General features: G+C 47.2%; 1 protein-coding gene across 8 annotated transcripts in view; it reads left to right on the top strand.

Annotated features, from left to right (window-relative positions):
• Nucleotides 1-18,725, top strand: part of DOT1L (DOT1 like histone lysine methyltransferase) — a 76,286-nt gene that overhangs the window by 25,474 nt on the left and 32,087 nt on the right. For 7 of the 8 annotated variants that reach the window (XM_085040834.1, XM_085040831.1, XM_085040830.1 and 4 more), the window contains exons 6-10: nucleotides 650-744; nucleotides 3,424-3,486; nucleotides 11,226-11,281; nucleotides 13,943-14,022; nucleotides 15,564-15,632. In XM_085040834.1, coding sequence (XP_084896960.1) covers nucleotides 650-744; nucleotides 3,424-3,486; nucleotides 11,226-11,281; nucleotides 13,943-14,022; nucleotides 15,564-15,632 — 363 coding nt within the window. The remainder of the gene's footprint in view (nucleotides 1-649; nucleotides 745-3,423; nucleotides 3,487-11,225; nucleotides 11,282-13,942; nucleotides 14,023-15,563; nucleotides 15,633-18,725) is intronic. The other variant, XM_085040832.1, reaches the window with a different exon arrangement.

Genomic DNA, 18,725 nt, shown 5'->3' with positions numbered 1-18,725 from the left:
AACAAATTACAGCATAATTAAATATTAAATTAAACAATATCATATTTAAAATGTTGTAGATATTAAATATATTTTAAATATATTTTAAGTTCAAATCAAATAGGGTTGCCATCCCCTCAGAACTTATAACATCTCCAGTCAGGACTCTTCAGTGATTTTCTTGCCTCTGCTTCCTCTCTCAGTGGGACTGACTGAAATTTCCTGTCAGGGACTGATGTTCAGATGAGACCTTTAGAAAGACATCAGAGCTGAGAAACTCTTTTCCATCTGGAGGGAAAAAAGTCTCCATAGATTCTCACAATTGTTTGTTCAGGAAGGTTAAAGAAGATTATATCTGGGGCTCTGGGGTGCTGCAGGGTGTGTAACAGGCCCATGGCAGATGCTTTAATCTGCTATCCCTAGAAATAAATCAGGGATTTCTTGCTCTGATCTTGGGGACTGAACAGCACCAGGGAACTGGGAATGACTTTGGGAATAATTCCCAGTGCATTCCAGCTGGGAATGTCAGACACCTGGGGGCTGGAACTGCCCTGCACCCAGTCCCACAGTCCACCTGCTTTTCTCCTGTGCACTTTGCTCTGCAAACCTCTCTCCCTTTGCTGTGGTTTCCCTGCAAGTCCTCTCAGCTCTGGGCTTTTTGTCCCTGCAGGTGTGGGTCAGGTGGTGCTTCAAGTGGCTGCAGCCACAAACTGCAAACATCACTACGGAGTGGAGAAAGCTGATATTCCAGCCAAATATGCTGAGGTGAGTGGGGCTGAGTGTGCTGCCTGCTGGGGGAGAGCTCAGTGGTGCAGGGTGACAGCAGCTGGGCTGCAGGAAAAGCAGAGCTTCAGCCCTGCTGGATTTTTGCTACTCAGCTCAGCCAGTCCTGGAGCATGTTGTGCTTGAGGGAAGGAGTGTCCAGTCTGGGGTGCACAGAAGGAGCACTGGCATCTTCCTGGGGTGACCTCAGGCCTGAAAGCTCTTGGAACAATAATGGCAGGGCCTGTTCAAAAGGGAGTGCAGTGTAAGCTTCAACCAAGTACCTGCAGTCATTGTGTGTCTGGAATGGCTCTAATGCAGCTCCCAAAGGCCACAGCATGCAGAAAATCTAGGAATAAATTCACCAAACAATTAGTTCTTAAATATTCTAGAGGCCATGTTTCTGTCTGTGGTGCTGATGCCCCTTTTTCAGTTACTAAACCACCAGAGGCTCCTTCTGAGGCTTGTGCTGGTGGCTCATGGGTAACTGCTTAGGATGCACCTATGAGAAAAAAAACCCATAAAATGGTCTGAGGCTGAAAGGAGGAGGTTTAGATTAAAGGTTAGGAAAAAATTATTTACTCTGAGGGTGGGGAGGCCCTGGCACAGGTTGCCCAGAGCAGCTGTGGCTGCCTCTGGATCCCTGGCAGTGTCCAAGGCCAGGCTGGACAGGGCTTGGAGCAGCCTGGGACAGTGGAAGGTGTCCCTGCCTATGGCAAGGAGTGGAACCAAAAGATATTGAAGGTCCTTTCCAAGCCAAACCATTCCATGATTGTGTGATAAAGTTTAGTCAAGCTTCTTTAGGCAGGTTTCTTTACACTTCTAGTTCTGTGCCAATGGGACACACAGCTAATGAGTTCCCAGGGAAACCTGGAAAGCCACAAACACCCAGGGAAGGTCAGTCCTGTCTTACCACAAGAAGTTTGCTTTCTTCAGTAGTCTGGACAGAAACTGATCCCTTTGTATTGTTAAAACACACTGACTCAGCCTGAAAATTATCCCTTATGGAGAGAGGGAATAAATAAAACTCCTTGATCCTCCTTTTCAGTGGTGTGGGCAAAACTGCATAAACACAGTGGTGGAGAGGATCAGACAAGGACCTAAAAATCTACTTTGTTTCCTCTGCCAAGACTCAGTGGAAGTTTTCACCTGGAGGGTTCTGCAGTCCCTCTGTGTGAACATCCTGGTTTCACTTTGGAGCATTACAAGGCCAGGAATCCCCTCTGTGTTTACAATTATAGATCAGCATTAAAAGGAGTAGTGAAATTCTCACTTTGACTAATACCCCTTCCTGTCAGTGTGCACACAAGGCTTTATTGAAAACAGCAAACAAAAGGACACACAGATTGAGTGTTTGGAGTAGTAACTGCTGGGGTACCTTCAGTTTCACAAGTGTCCCATGAGATTAGTGGGTGAACAAAATATTCTGCATTATTTTCCTGGTTAAATCCTGTCAGATTTAGCAGCCAAGGAGCTGCTGCAGTATCAGAGTGTGTGGAGCTGCTTTGTGCCTGTGTTAGAGCCCAGTTTTCCCAAATATTTGTGGAAGAGGTTGGATTGAGTTTCCAGTCAAGACTGGCTGTGGAAACACATCTCTGTGTACCATGATAATAGTACACAGATTATAGGTAATAGATAATAAATAATAGACTTTGAAAAGCTTCACCTAAAGAGGAAGAATGTTAAGAGATTTGTTTTCCTGAAGTTGCCTTAAAAAATGAATTAAAATATAAGTTCACACATGAAAATACTGAGGACTTTTGAGTTATCCTGCTAAGTTTTGGGGTGCTTTTGAACATGGAGAATTTGAAAACATACCTGACAACACACATAGTTTAGTTCAGCTGCTGATGGAATTGTCAGTGGGGTCAGAATTCCTGCTGGGCTTCTCTCACAGAATCACAGAACAGCTGGGGTTGGAAGGAACCTCTGGAGATCATCCAGTCCAAGGCAGGGTCACCTGGAGCAGGGGGCACAGGAATGTGTCCAGGTGGGTTTGGGATATCCCAGAGAGGGAGACACATCCAAATTTGGGCCAAATCCTAAAGGTCAGCTGGGGCCAAGCTGCTGGAAATGTGGTGCTGGGGATGTGTGAGGCACTGAGCTCTCTGGATATTGGGATTTGGGCAGTGGAAAACAGCAGCACCCTCCCTGCTGTGCAGCCCAGGTGTGTTTGGGTGCTGTTAGAAGCATTCCCAGTGCTGTGGGAAGCAGGATGGTCCCTCTGTTTGCTGCTGAGATGCTTTGCCTGCTGCTCTCTGCCTCCTCAGTGTCCCCAGCAGCCCTGGCCTTGTCCTGGTTGTCCCTTTGCCCCCTGGGCTTAGGCTGAGCCCAGGACACACCTCCTCCCTGTGGGATTATCACCACAACTTAAGGCTGGGCCATTTTTAGTGCTGGGCAGGGTAAGGGCTTTTCTTAGAATGTGGAACTTCCATGGAAAGGAGGGGTGAAGGTGCCAGCTTTGCCTCAGCCCTAAGAAAGCAAGGGTTTGGTTTTTTAAGGAAGCTAAACAGCAGGAGCTCTGTGTCTGCCTGTCCTTGGAATGTTCATGGCAAAAATCCTCCAACCAGGCAGAATTCTTGGGGGTCAGTGAGTGCTTCAGAGCTGTGTCTCTGCTATTTGGATGGCATTGGAAATATGAGATGTGTTAATAGCTGATTTTGGTTTTCCTCCCTCTTGCAGACGATGGACAGAGAGTTCAGAAAATGGATGAAGTGGTATGGGAAGAAACACGCAGAATACACAGTGAGTGAAACTCAGCTGCAGATCAGGATCCACACTCGTGCAGAGTTTGTAAAATCCCCTCCAGCCTTTCCCCAGCCAGCAGCAGTTGAGCCACAGCTGCTTCCTGGCTCTTACCTGGATCCTGGGGATGCTGTTTCCAATATATCCTCCCAGCTCCCTCTCTTTGACATGGGCTGTGGTGTTATTGGGAGCACTTCCAGGTCTTTCCAGAAACTCTTGGAAGATTTACTCTTCTCAAATGTAATTTTAAGTGAGGCTGCCACATGTCTTCTGTTTGTGTTAAATCCCCTATTCCTTTTTCCCTCCCTCTCTCTGTGGATTGGGGGGTTTTGCTGGGTAGGGAGCTCCTCCTTGGGGTTCTGAAATCTGCTAAAAATAGAAGCTTTGGCTCTGTGGGAGGGGGAAGGTGTGGCCATCTGGGACTGGTGCTGCAGGGGATGGGATGGCAGGGCTGGAGGTTCTGGAGGGATGGAGACTAGAGCAGGAGGCTTCAAGGAGAGTTATCAGCCTGGAGTGAGGCAAGGAGAGAGTGGTGGGCAATTAGTTCTGGTTTGGAAAGGTTTGGAATTGGATGCTCTGAGGGTAGAGCAGGAGCATGACCAAATGGGTCATCATGGAGTCTCTCCCTGGGGCAGGGGTTGTGTTGGAATTCCTTTCCCTTCCTTCTGATGTTTCTTTATCTTTGTGGATGTTTTTGCACTCCTTAAGGATGGTGTGAAGCATGTGCAGATCAATATACTTGTGCCATTCCTTCCCCTTCTCCCTTCCTTCTCCTTCTTAATTGTCATTAAGAAAATCTGCTCCCTGCTTAATCACTTGCCAGTCAGGAAATAGATGTACCACAGGAACCCACTGGGAGTTTTGAAAACACATCTGTTTGTGCTTCTCCTGCCACTCTCCTATGGTCAGGGAAGAGGCTGAGTGCATCAGGGATATTCCAGGTGTGAGTGAGGACTGGGGAAGAGCTCCTTCCCTTCTCTGCAGAGCCACCCCTGCCATGTTTCTAGTGTGATCCATGTGGCTTCAGCATCCCAGCAGTGTGGGATCAGGGCAGCTTGGAGCTGCCCAGCCTGTATTTCCCAATTTTCTGCCTGCTGGGATCCTTGGTGCTCTCAAAGGGCTCATCTTGCAGTGAAGCTGTTGCAGCTCTCCCTTTAGGAAGGTGATGATCCCACCTGCCCCTGAGCACTTCCCTCCTGGAATTCCTGTTCTGCATAGTGGGATTCCCTTCCAGGGGATGCTGGGCCTGCTGGGGACTGGTTTGCAGCAGGATTGCTCTCAGGCTGCTAATTCCTTCCTGCTGTGGAAGCATTGGGAATGCTTTACTTTTCCTGAAGTGGCCATATGGCATTTTTCCATTGTGTCACCCAGCTGGCATGACATGAAAGGAATTGTTCCTGAGGATACTCTGCTTCTGAGCTGGGTAATTTAAGGAATAGGAGAGGAACTTGGACTGAAATATTGGAAGCATATTGCTTGCCTTAGGCAGCATTTCCATATTGAGCATTCCAAGTGACAGAGTCTGGTGCTATATTGAAACAAAGCTACTTATTTTTGCCAGGTTCTTTGGCTTTTATAACTCTGTTTTCTGCAGTGTTTAGAGTAAAATTTCCTTGAATATGCAATCTGGGTTTTTTTGGGAAGAGTTAAACACTTGCAGCACTTCTTGTCTGAAGGAGAGTTGGTTTCCTGTCACCTTGGAGTGATGCTTGAGCACACATTTTGGGCTTTCACAGGAGGCACACAGGGCAGATTTTATTTAATCTTTATTCATCAAGTAGACTTTTGCCAGGCAGTTTATTTTCTTTAGGAACTCCTTAGCAGCATCTGCTATAGGTGACTGTTTAACACAGAGCAAAAGTGCTCATGCTGCAGCTGGAGGACACAGGAAGACCTGGAATTAAAGCCTGGCATCTTTGTCTTTCTGCAAAGCAACTTTATCCCTGCAAAATGCTTTGTGAGGTCCCAAAACTCCAAATGTTGGAGACAAAATAAGCACAAATTGAAATAATCTGTCATCAGCAGAGCTCAGCTCATGAATTCCACTCCAGTGTTATAGGCAGTCATATGAAAAATCAATGTTTTGAGAAGAATCAAGTGCTGGAGGAGGGGAGGGAGCTTGGCAGGAGTTCAGTGGGAAGAATCTCAGATCCCACCTGCAGCTTTGGCTGAACTTTGTGGATGGTGGTTCTGACTTGCTGTAAAATAAAAACTGGTGCATAAGGCAGCAATAAACCCTGGAGCTGGGCCTGCAGGGTTGGGGTGAGTTTTTAGGTTATTTTAACAGCCACGATCCCAGTAAAACCAGAGATTTCTAATAGAAATGGATTTGGGGTTCTCCCTGGAAAGTGATCTGCTGAGAGTGTTCCATGCTTGTTTGGGTTTGTGCATCTCAACAATTTGTCCTTACTTGGAGGAATTCTTCCTTTTCTCCTCACCTTTTCAATCTCCAGCCTTCCCACCTGGTACAATCTTCCTGACAATTCCTTGCTGTCCTTTTTGCCTTTTGCTGCAGTCCAAGAGACGGAGAACCTCATGATGTTTTTGTAACCTGCCCCAAATCCTCCCAACAGGACTTTATTTGCAGACTACCATTAAAAGACAGTTGCTAGGAATGTAAACAAACAAACAACCAAAGATCTCCAAACAATGAACTTGTGTTTGAAAAGCCTTGGAGAGAAGGACACTCACTGCTGCCTCACCATATTGCTCTGCAGCCTTCAAATTCACCTCCTGGCCTTCCCCATTTGTCAGTGCTGGAAGTTCTGAGCTTGGACATGAATTGTGGAGAGCAAGGGCCAGTGACAATATTTAAAATGGTTGTCCAGGTGTATTTCCACCCTATTTTGTCCACAATTATATAAAACAAGTCCCTCTTGAGCAATGGTTCTGCACAAAATTGCAGCCTCAGCGGTTGTGGAGTCACTTGGTGATAAATGCACATTAAACTTGCCCAGGTGCAGGTGGCAAAGTATTCTGGGGGGTGTTGGATGCCCAAAGCTGTGCAGAGCCACAGCTGGATCATCCCTGCAGCTGGAGGGGAGGAAGATCCATGTGGGGCACGAGAGGAGTGGGAGAAATTTGCTCCTCATGCCTTGCCTTGGGAGGCTCCTGCTCTCCAGCTGTTGTCGGTCACCGAGTCTCATAATCCTGTTAAATGAATATTTACATCCCCTGCTCTGCTTGGGAATGTGCAATTCCTGCTCATTTAGGGAGAATCAGATTCTTTGCTGCTCTTCTCTCCTGCATTCTGAGGGAAGGATCCTCCTCCTCTAGAGCCTTTCGTCATCTGCTTCAGCTGTTTGGACCAGAAGATCCCAGTTCCAACACATCTCCCTTTGTTCCAGCTCCTTTTATCTTCTTTCTCTTCCCATGGAACTGTTTCCAAGATCAACTTTACCCCACTCTTTTCAAGTAAACTTGTCTGAAGGAAGCAGGAGCTTTTTGGAAGGTCATTAGGCCTGGCTAATTAGCGAGTCTTTCTTGGGGAATTCCTGCATATGTGCAGCCATCAAATTAAACCCCAGCATCGCAATTAAGAGGCAGATGGATTCTCATGGTTTCTAACTGTAAATATCCTCCTGTGGCCTCAGAATCAGAGCCAGCTCAGGTATCTGGGGCAGCAGGTTGAGCCTGCTGAGTGGCACAAAGTGCTTCTCTTCCTGAGCTCCACTTGGAGAGACTTTTTGCTGGTTTTGGGTTTTTGGTGATTCCTCAGTGCCTGTGACCTGTTGTTCCCTTCTCCTGGGAGAAGAAAACACAGAGCAGATTTGCTCCTGATGCAGCTGTAGGACACAGGAAGACATGGAATGGAAAGCCCTGCATCTTTCTTTTTCTGGAAAGCAACCTTGTTCCTGTAAAATGCTTCATGAGGTCGCAAAATTCCAAACGTTGGAGACAAAATAAGCACAAATTGAAAGATCCCAGGCTGATCAGCTCAGAGCAGTTGGGAATCAGTGCAGTGCCATGCTGGACTCTGCTGAGGACCAGGATTAGTCTTGAATTTTTTTACTCAGGGTTGTTGTAACAGAATTCCTGCCCTGCTCCATAAAAGCTCTTTTAGCAGGAGGCAGCAGTGATTATCCAAGCAAGAGCAGGAAGCAGATCAGCATTCCCAAAGGTGGGATTTGGGCTGGATGAACACCTCTGTCTGCTCCCAGGAAACCCCAGGAGCTTCTGATGGCTGGAGATGGTTCAGCCTAGGGGATTAGGGGTGAATTTTGGGTATAAATCAGTGCAAGCCTGGCTCTGTGGCTGGCAGGCCTCCCCCTGAGTTTGGGGTGCTGTCTGGCTGGTTTTTCTGGGACTCTCTCTTCTGAGTGGGTTGTGTAGGAGTTCCAGTGCCCAGCACCCAGTTTGGGATGGTGACTGACATCACCTGCACCTTAAACCTTCCTTGCTCCCAGGAGCTGCACTCAGGGAAGGATGAACCAGCTGTTTGCTCCTGATATTTTTGATCTCCGCATTTCAGCGGGAAATCTGCTGTTTTGGCATTTGAAAAGCCCTCCAAACGTCCCCTGTGGCTTTGAAATGATGCCACACTTTGGAGGTTTGGATTTGTGCCTCTGGTTATTTTTGAAAAGAACAGGGACCTAAAAATAACCATGTGTACTTTTCCAGGCAGAAATGCCGGCTTTTTGGGAGCCAAGTGTGTGCACGGAGGCGGCTGGAATGAGGCATCCTGCCTGTGAATTTATGGCTCTGGGGAGTGTTACCAGAGCCTCCCAGTCCAGCACTGGGCTGAGAACCCTGCTCTCCTCCACAGCACACAGGCCTGACCTTCCCAAATTCCTGCTCTGCTCCGTGAAGAACCAACACCCTCTGTGCACCTCTGGCTGCCTCCCCCAGGCTGGGACCTGCTTGCTTTCCATCCAGTTGCAGGAAGAGTCACAGGAATCAGATGCTGCTGAGTGTGTTCCTGCAGTGGCTGTTTGAAAAACCTGAATAAAAACCTGGCCTGGCTTCTAAATTTAGAAGCAATGCAGGCAGCAGCTCTGGAGGCGATTTCGCTGAGCTAATTATCCTGTTAGATAAAGCATCTCCTGCATTGTCTAATCAGATGAAAATATCTGTATTACAGATGGTCCCTTCCATTCATTATTCACTAAGGAGATTAAGTTTCTGAGCGAGAGGAGGAACAGGGTGAGGGAGGGGACAGTGGTGGGAAGAGATTGAGTGTGGCCCTGTGGCTGTCACCGTGTGGATGTGGATGTCACTCTTCTCCCTGAGTGACCATCATGGACCACGTTCTGCTGCTTCAGCTGCTGCTGCCCTGGGGCAAGGATTCATCAGCTGGACTTTCCAGTTCTTGTTTCACTCCCAAAGTTATTGCAAAGCACTGAGCTGAGTGGGATTTTGGGGGAATTTTGTTGGATTCTCTGTGTCAGTTGATGGGGAAGGAGCTCCTCTCCTCCTTTTTGGGCATCATTTAATCACTGCCCCAGCACAGTGGGTAAGGAGCTGGTCACAGTAGTCAGGGAGCTCAGACCCTGTTAGAGGGGAGCCACACATCCAGGAATCACTGCCTTGCTTCCAGAAGAGAAAAATCACCAATTTTCTCCCAGCCACAGCTTATCATCTGGTTATTTTTGTACTCCAGTGTTTTTCCTGGTGAAGTTTTTCCCTCAACTCTTGGCTGAACATGAGCTGGGGAAGCAGTGCCACACAAAAATAGATGTGTTTAAGCAGGGCTGTGGTTCATTTGAATTGTTAAATGGCTCTGGCTTGCAAAGTGTTCATCCTCCATGGGTGATATCAGGTTAAAACCTGGAGATTTTCATTATAAGTGCTCCTCTAACCACACAGACAGGGCAAACACAGAGTGAAACTGGACCCAAGTAAAGCCTAACAGCCACTTAGGTTGGATTTCAAGACCTTTATATGAAGTTTAGCATTTCAAAATCATTTTACATTGCATGGGTGCTTTGTTCTCTTGCAGACTGTGGTGTTAGGATTGTGCTTCCTGGTTTTTCCAATGTTTTTCTTTCCCTGTTAGTGCATGGAAACCCTGTGGAGACGTTAGAAGCTGGTGGTGTGGAGGATGCCACAGCGAGGCTGACTTGCAAAAATTGCTATGAAATAAATCCAGTTGCCTGTCATGTGGGTTTTCTTTGACTTTGTCTTGGTTACTCAACCATGGAGCTGTTCATGACAGGAGTAGATAAGACTGAGACAAAATTATCTCTTAAAAGCAATCTGGAGGTGGTGTCCACATATAGACATCCAGAAAAAAATCTTTCCTTATATGAGATGAGAAAAACTCTTCTTAGAACTGTTTTGATGTTGAGTCCTGGTTTAGATCCTGGCAATACTCAGTGGGATGATCTTGGGTTGGATCTCTGAGTTCAGCTTCCAATTTATCCCTTGTTTTTATTACAGCAGGAATGTCAAAGGTGCTTCCCCTCCCAGCAGGTGGGAGATCACAGGTAGTAATTCTGGCTTAAATCTAATTTCATTCCAGCTGGTGGAACAGGTATTTCTGAATAACTTGAGCTACTCTTACCTGCTCTGTTCAGTTTCTAGCTCTTAAGGCTCTTGATGAAGTTCTTGATCTCATGCTGGAGAACCCTCAATGTCCACTTTTCTCAGCCCTCTTGTGTAGCAGCAGGACATTTTGGGTGGTTTTCTCCTTCCTCTCCTCCTGGAATCAGTCCCATTCCTGCTGGCATCTGTGGCTTTGTCCTTCACAGTGTCTTGAGCAGGTTTGTCACCTTTGTGTCCCTGAGTGGCACCAGGCCTGCAGCTCCCTTGGGATGTTCCCAGGCTGAGCCAGCCCTGAGGTGTGGAAGTTGTTGCAGTGTCTGCACTGCAGTGCTGCCACCTTGGAATTGTCACTCACTGAGAATTAGTGCTGCCATGTGAAATCCTGACTCCTTCCCATACAAAGAAATCAGTGCAGAAAAGGGATCCTCAGCAGTTGCTGCTGTTGCTTTGATGTTCCCGAGGTTCTGGCACAAACCCTCATCTTCAAAGGGTGTCATCAGCATTAATTATACAGTTGCACCTCATTTTTTCTCTCCTCCTCTTACCTTCCTCCCCCAACCCTCCTCCTGCCTGACTTGTGGCACAGCAGAAGAGTGTGGCCCATGGACTCCTCTCTCATTTCCAAACCACAACTGGGAAAACATTAATGTGTGCAAGAGCTCTGTGTTAACCTGGGACTTGATGTGGTTTCATCAGAAAGGTGCTCCAGAAGCCACTGAAGTCAAAACTGTATTTATTTTCAAATAAGGCCTTTCTGTTAGTTCATTTCCAACTTGAAAGTGTTAGAAGCACTCAAGGTTTATATTTAGCAGCACAAAAATCAGATGCTCGTTTGTGCAGTGCAGCAAGAGCCTGAATTGTGCTCCCAGCAGGAGCTGTTCCCAGTTTGTGCTCAGCTCCCTCTGTTAGGGGGGATCACCAGCCATGGGGGACTTCAGGAGGCATTTGCTGGTCAGTTTTGGAAGGAGCACCAGCATTTGTGGCTTCTCCATGGAGCAGCCAGAGACCTTTCCCTGCTCTTCCCACGCAGGAGAGCTGCTAAGGGGGGAGCAACCTCTGGGATCTGAGGAATGAGCAGTGTCAGCTCTCCCTGCTTCACCTCTGGATTGCCAAAAGGCTTCATTTGTCCCTGGCTGTTGTGGGGTCAGGGATTTGGCACAGCCTGTTTGTCCCTCTCGGAAGGGAAAGGGATATGGGGCAGGATGGAACAATGTTAACTCCTCTGTGTTTCTGTGTTCTTTGTCTTTTTTTTTAAGCTGGAAAGAGGTGACTTCCTCTCAGAAGAATGGAGAGAGAGGATTGCAAACACAAGGTACAGTACAGCAATTGAATGCTGCTTTCTGAACTGGATATTTGGGAGTTTGTATCGTGGAAATTGGGAGGCTGGCCAGCTTTTTATATAGAATTTCCATAGCAAATACCCCAAGTCTGTCTGCCAACTCTTACACTGGCCTCTTTAGATCCTGTTTTCTGTCTGGAAGAATGGCTTTGAGTGCATGTCCCATGATATTCCATACAAGGGTGTATCCAGCATAAATTCTGGTTATAAGAGAAGCACAAACCTCCATTTGTTTTGCATATCCCTATAGTTCATGTCAGGGATTCTGGCAAAACACTCATTATCTTGGCTATTGGGGCACACAGGCTCACTTTCCCTCTAATAAAATGGAAAAGACCCAAGTGAGTTTGTTCCAACTTAAATTGAAAGTTCATTTAAGCTAATTGTCTTGGAGATTTATGTGGAGAACTGCACAGAGGGTTAGACCCCTTTCTGAGGGAACAGAAAGGGAGAAAATTCGTTAAAAGCAATAAAAGTCGTCTGTATTTTTAAAGCTTTGCATTCTTTCAGCCTTATGGGTAGAAAAAAACCCTCTTTATTTTTATATGACCTTCTGGGCCACCCTGTTATGTGGGGGAATGGAAGGCAGTTGTCAAAGAGGGCTCTGAAAGCCTCTGGAGTTGTGGCAAATCCTGGGTTGCTCCCAAGGCTCTGGTTTAAGAGCCTGGAGGAGGTGTCTGCCAGGCTGGTGGCTCCTGCAGGGTTCTGTACCTCACTTTCTTCTGGAGGTGCCTTTTCATTTGTGGTCAGCCTTGTCCCAGCCTTGCAGCACACTTGGGTTTGGCTTTGTTGTTGTTATTCCAAGTGCACACTCCTCTGCTGCCCGGGCAGCTTTCCTCAGAATTCATTTACATTTTTAGAGAAATTTTTGGCTGCAGGACCTCTGACTGCACCCAGAAGTGCTGGGAGGTGTTTGGTTTGTGTGGCATGGCACTCACTGTGTGTCTCAGTGCCACTTTGCTCTGGTCCAGGATCAGGGAATTCTGGAATGGTTTGGGTTGGAAGGACCTAAAAGCTCATCCAGTGCCACCCCTGCTGTGCCAGGGACACCTTCCACCATCCCAGGCTGCTCCAAGCCCTGTCCAACCTGGCCTGGGACACTGCCAGGGGTGGGGCTGTAGCAGGACATGGTTCCCTGTGTATTCCAGGGGATCCCTGTGGCTTGGCAAAACCTCCTGGAACGAGGTCTGACACCAAGGGGCCTGGGGGTTCCTGTGCCCTGCACGTGCACACAGTTCTGTGCCAGAGTGAGCACTGTAAAAACACACATCTGCAGGCTCTGGCTTTTTCTGTTCCTCTCCTGGATGTTCTCTAGTCCCATTAATATGTTTGGCTCTTTTGCAAGGCCTTTTTTTATTTGGCACATGGGAAGGAGGAGGAAGAAACCCCTGCTAGCTTTCCTTGCCAGGCAGGGTTTCCCGAATTTCCACGAGCAAGGCGTAGCAAGAATAATTTTTTTTCCTTGGTGTATAAACATTTCTTTTTCATTCGTGGTTTTTTAATAACTTTGGCTGCTGCTCTTAAACTCAGTGTCCTTGTTGAACACGTTTGGTGTGTGGAGGCACTGGGAAGGGAGTTTTCCAGCAAAGCAATCAGTTCTTCTTGTGGGAACAATAGGCCAGGATGGCTTTTACACTTTGTAGAGTCTTGAAATATCCTGAGTTAGAAAGGATCCCACAGGGATCATCAGTCCAGCCCCTGGCCCTGCACAGACACCCCAACAATCCCACCCTGGGCATCCCTGGCAGCATTGTCCAAACACTCCTGGAGCTCTGGCAGCCTTGGGGCAGGGACCATTCCCTGGGGAGCCTCTGGGGGAAGAACTTTTTCCTGAGATCCAACCTAAATCTCCCCTGAGAAGTTCATTTAGCAGGAGCTCAACCATTCCCAAGAGGTGGGAAGACTCTGTTGCAGCCTTGTAGTAAATGGGCACCAGGCACTATTAGACCAGGCCAGACTCATAAACCTAAAGGGGTATTTCTTTTATAATCTGTGACATGTTCTGTTTCCTTCCCAAACTCTTATTATATGTGGGATTCTATCTCTGTGCAGGTTTCTTAGTTTCTATATGACTTTTTTCCCACTAAACCCCCTTGCTGGATTTGCAAACCCAGAAACAAAGATGCAGCTCCTCTGTTTTGGGTAGGGCTGAAGTGCTGGTTTTGGGACAGGGAAAATGTGCTGAGGTGTCACTGTCTTCTGGAATTATAAGAAATGTAGAGCTGGAAGAGAAACAGGCTGCCCAGAGCAGCTGTGGACTTCCTATCCTTAGAAGTGTCCCAGGCCAGGTTGGACAGGGTTTGGAGCACCCTGGGCTGGTGGAAAGATGTCCCTGCCCATGGCAGGAGGTGAACTGCATAAACTTCAAGTCCCTTTTAACTCAAACCATTCCATGAATATAAAATATATTTTGATATTTTCTGTCATATTTGAACTGCACACAAAGAAGTAACAGGATGAAGTGGTGTCTGTTGTGCTGAGTGTTGCTCTCCGTGTGGAAGGAGCTGTTTTGGGGACCAGCTGGTTTGTCCATGGCTGGAGTGGCTGGGAAGGCTCCATGGGGCTGTGCTGTGGCTGGGGGACCTTGTGGGCTGTTCTTGGCTCCCTGAGCTTTAACTGACCATTGCTTTGCAGCGTTATTTTCGTGAATAACTTTGCCTTCGGGCCCGAGGTGGATCACCAGCTGAAGGAGCGCTTTGCGAACATGAAGGAAGGTAAATCCAACCAGAAATGGTTTTTTCTCTTGGTTTCCTGATTCCTGTGGGAGCTGGGGTGGGAGGGCTCAGTTCCAGCTGGCAGAGCCAGGCTGGGGGGTTGTTCTGTGCCTTGGGGCCAAGTGTCTGCAGCACAGGGGGATTTCTGCTTCCCACCTGCACCAGTCCTGTCTGACTCCTTGGAGAATCCCTGCTGCATGGGAGGACGCTGGAGTTGGGTTGGGAGGAGCTGCTGGTCCATCCTTCCCTCTTATGGATCACAAAACACCCATCAGCCAAGGCCAGACTTCCTGGATCCCTGGCAGTGTCCAAGGCCAGGTCAGACAGAGCTTGGAGCAACCTGGGATAGTGGAAGGTGTGCCTGCCATGGCAGGGGGTGGAACTGGATGAGCTTTTAGGTCCTTCCTACCCAACCCATTCCATGGTTCTTGGCTGCAGAGACACAGCTTTGGAAAGCCACTCTGTAATTCCATATGGAATTCACTTCCTGGGATCTCCTGATGAAAGCTGTCACCTTTACTGGTGGCTGTTACCTCAGAAGTGCTGACATGCTGGAGTCCCCATCCCTGGAAGTGCTCAAAACCCTTGTGGATGTGGCACTTGGGGACAGGCTCTAGTGATGGGGCTGGTTGATGGTTGGACTTGATGATCTTAAAGATCTTTTCCAACCTTAATGGTTCCACAATTCCATAATAACAGGGACACTGTCACTGGATACTCCCTGAGAAGCTCCACTGCAGACTGGGGACATCCTCTAACCCCAGCATGGCCTTTGCATTGCCCTGGGTGTCTTTTCTTTGCTCTTAACCACTGGAATAAGTAACAATTTTACTTGGTTTTTGCAGAAATGAAAGAAATAACAGTTTCTGGAAAGAAAAATATGTGGTGTGGACAAAGCAGCTGTGGCTTCCCACGGCACAGCTTTGTGCTGAAATAAATAATGGGGCTTTTGGGCTCTGTTGCAAACCATAAAACCCCAAAACTTGAGCTGTTTTCTTTAATTTAGCTGGTTTATTTTTTAGTTTTCAAACTTGTTTACTGGTGGCTTGAGGGCAGTGGGAAGGTGGGGATGGTTGAAGAAGTCTTTACAGTGAAGAAACCTTATTTCTCTTCCCAGAATGTGCTCAGGCTCTGCCTGGGGCTGAATGACCCCAAATACCCGTGAAATGGAGATTAGTGGCCTTTAAATAAAAGGGCTTTGGGGGCTTGTGTAGAAAAGATCCCAAGTAGGAAGAAGATAATTGAAATTTCTTTAGATTGCCACTGAGAATTAATGTGTTCTTTTTTGTCCCCAAGTGTTTCAAATCTCTCATTTTAAAGTGATCCTTGAGGTGTCACCTGGCAAGAATCATAGTTTGGCTTTCTTGGGGCTGACAGAATGAGAATTAAGGAATTTCTTTCTTTATTAATGCTATACAAGGGGCAGTTTTATAGGGCTGCTCTTTAGGGCTCTATACTGGGTTATATTTAATAAGTAGTTATTTCTAGAACAAATAATGGAGCTGACTGTGCTTTTTTTTTTCCCCCTTTTCTTTTTCCAGGTGGGAGAATTGTGTCCTCAAAACCTTTTGCACCTCTAAATTTTAGAATTAACAGTCGAAACTTGAGTGGTATGATTGCCCTTTTTATTGTTCATTACTGTTGTGGGGTGTTCATCTTCTGAACGTGTCTGGGGGTGTGTTGTTGCTTTTTAGAGTTGTTTAAATAAGTAGAAAGTGCTGTTGCATTATCAGGGCACACAAAGTGACAGACACTTAAAATCAACCTAAAAAAACCCACCCAAGAGTGGAGCAAACAGACACTTTTAATGGGGTTAGTGCTGCTGTGTTTTGGTGTTTGTTCTATCAATTTGTCCCTGGCTGGGCAACTTTGGAGTTGAAGAGAAATCAGGTGTTCAAGGGTGTGATTCATTTCTTCAGCCACAAAGAGCTTCAGTGACTCACAGGGGAGTTCCTGACACCCTGACTGTAAATCCAGGCAGGGAAATCCCACTGGGCAGGATTCCTAAGGCTCAGAAGCTGTGGAGCCAGGCTGGGAGAGCTAGGGTTGTTCATCTGGAAAGGAGGAGGATCCAGGGAGAGCTCAGAGCTCCTGCCTGTGCCTAAAGGAGCTCCAGAAGAGCTGGAGAGGGACTGGGGACAAGGGATGGAGGGACAGGACACAGGGAATGGCTTCCCACTGCCAGAGGGCAGGGAGAGATGGGATATGGGGAAGGAATTGTTCCCTGGAAGGGTGGGGAGGCCCTGGAATGGAATTCCCAGAGAAGCTGTGGCTGCCCCTGGATCCCTGGCAGTGTCCAAAGCCAGGCTGGACAGGGCTTGGAGCAGCCTGGGACAGTGGAAGGTGTCCCTGCCCATGGCAGGGGTGGCACTGGATGAGCTTTAAGATTCCTTCCTACCCAAACCATTCCAGGATTCTCTGAAATGCTCAACTTTGAACGTGTCCTGTGCTGTGCATTGAGCAAACAAAACCTCTCCCAGACACGCCCAGTCTCTGGCTCTGGTTTATTGCCAATAAAGGGTCGTGTTTTTCTTCTCCTCTGTGCACCTCAGACTTGGTGTTTTCCAATGCTGTCCTTTGCAAGCTGCAGTTTAAGGAGGTTTTGGGACACTCCACGTTGTTGGTTTTGCTTTTGACCTTTTTCAGGCTCTCATTGTTGAAACTGGGGTGTCTGTGCTGGGCCAGGAGTTGGGCTCAGTGATCCTGTGGGTTCCTTCCAGCTCAGCTTCTTTTATATTTGTGAAATTTCTCCAGTAGAAGAACAGTCCAAGCTGGGCTTTACACATATTTGCTGTGTCCAGTGCTAAACATTCCCTAAATTAAAACCACCTCATTCCCCTCCCTATGCAAACATGGGGAGTAACTCACTGAGTTCCAAATCTCAGGCTGTGCTGTCTAATTTTGGCCTAAATTACTTTTGAAGAATAGTGATTTTTGGACTGTCATGAAGTAAATTGTGCCATTGGGAGTTATTTTTACCAAGCTGGAATTCTTGTGGATGGCCCACACGTCAGACACCCAAACCTGCCCTTTTCCTCCCTCTTTGAAGCTCTGTTCTGCAGCAGTTGGTGGTTTGGAACCTTATTGACCACTGGGCCCTGGCTTGCCAGTTCTTTGGAGAAATGGACTTGAAAATAAAAGGGAAAAAAGGTGGGATGGTGCACCTGGAACTCCTCAAAGCTCAAGAGAACTGGGATCAGGCTGTCAGTTTGCTAATGAAGCCAAGAGAGTCTGAGTGAAGCTTGGTGCCTTTTGCACAGCCCAGCAGAGCTTGAGGAAACCCAAGAAGGCCCTTGGGGAGGTTTCAATTAGAAAATCAAAATTTTCCCACAAAAATGCAGCGGTTTGGTCTTTTCTTCCCTGGATTCTTCCCATGGAGGCCAACTCCCCTTTCTGTTCTGCTCATTTCACCTCAGAACAGCCCTGGCTATGACTCCCAGTTGAGCCAGATCTTTATCCCACTCCAGCTCCCACCCAGTGTGGATCCATTGGGAATGTTTTCTGGAATGCTCAAGTGTCAGATATCAGCTGTTATTTAATGCTGAACGGAAATGCTGATCGTAAAATGATGTTGAGATGACTAATTGGGGTTTGGATGGGTGAGAGGCTTAGCATGAGGACAGATAACAGCTTCCACCAGCAGGAAACTTCCAGGGATTCAGATAAAAGGCCCTGGAAAAGAATTACCTTTGCATGCTCCAAACAGGGAGAATTCTGGGAATAAATTTTAGTTCTTAATCCCTTTCTAGCACCATTATGTTTGGGAAATATCAATATCAAATGAGCTTGGGCCTTGTTCCAGTGGCCTGTTCCAAGTGACACTTCCAGGGAGATGCCAGCCCAGCCATGGCCAGTGTCCTGCACATGGAGCAGGGTGTGTCACTGCTGTGCTGCTGCCCCACGAGGTTTCTTATAATACTTTTATTCATCAAGGCTTTTTTTGGTGCCTGAGCGTGACTTGAGTCACGTCTCACCTGTCTATCAAATACTCTGATCTCCAGTGTGAGCACTTCAATAATTTACACAAAACATTGGAAAAGATCAAGCTTTAAGGAGGCACCAGTTCCCTCAACACCACTTTTGTCCTTAGTAGTTCCATCTGGAGGAAGAAGTGGAAATGTGGAAAGAGTTGGGACAAATGAAAACAAGTATTAAAATGTGGTTAAAATAGTGGTTGAGGTTACTGAATCCCAAACCTTGCTTTTGGCCTCTTCTGGGCAATTTGTGTTTAATTAGAAACGTGCCAGAATTTCTCCTGCAGCCCTGCCACTCTCTCAGTGGTTGTGGGAATGTTTAAGGCACATCCCATAGCTATTAATGCTGGAAAACAAAACAAATATAGACAAGAAAGCAAACCCAAAACATGTTTGTCCCCAGTCCAAATATGGGGCAGCTACAGCTGACAGGGGCTGGGCTGGTGACGTTCTGGGACTGTTTAATTCAATCCTGTCACACACATATGTTGTTCCTTGGAAAAGTTGTCTGGGACACAGTTGTGTTGGCCAAAACTGAGTAATTCCCTCTGGGGAGCTGGCTGGAAGGTACATCTCTCACATGTTTGTTTTCTGTGGGGTGCACGTAGCAAGAGAGCAAGGAATTCCCTTTACCCTCCCAGCAGTGTTTTCCTGTAGGATCTGCAGACCACATTTCTCTGTGTCTGTGCCTGGCTGGATTCAGCTGAGCTTTTCCCTAACCTGGCTCTC

This window comes from Lichenostomus cassidix, chromosome 28 (genome assembly GCF_008360975.1).
Source record: "Lichenostomus cassidix isolate B80296 chromosome 28, HeHo_3.0, whole genome shotgun sequence".
NCBI lineage: Eukaryota > Metazoa > Chordata > Aves > Passeriformes > Meliphagidae > Lichenostomus > Lichenostomus cassidix.
This window is presented reverse-complemented; position numbering and strand designations above follow the sequence as displayed.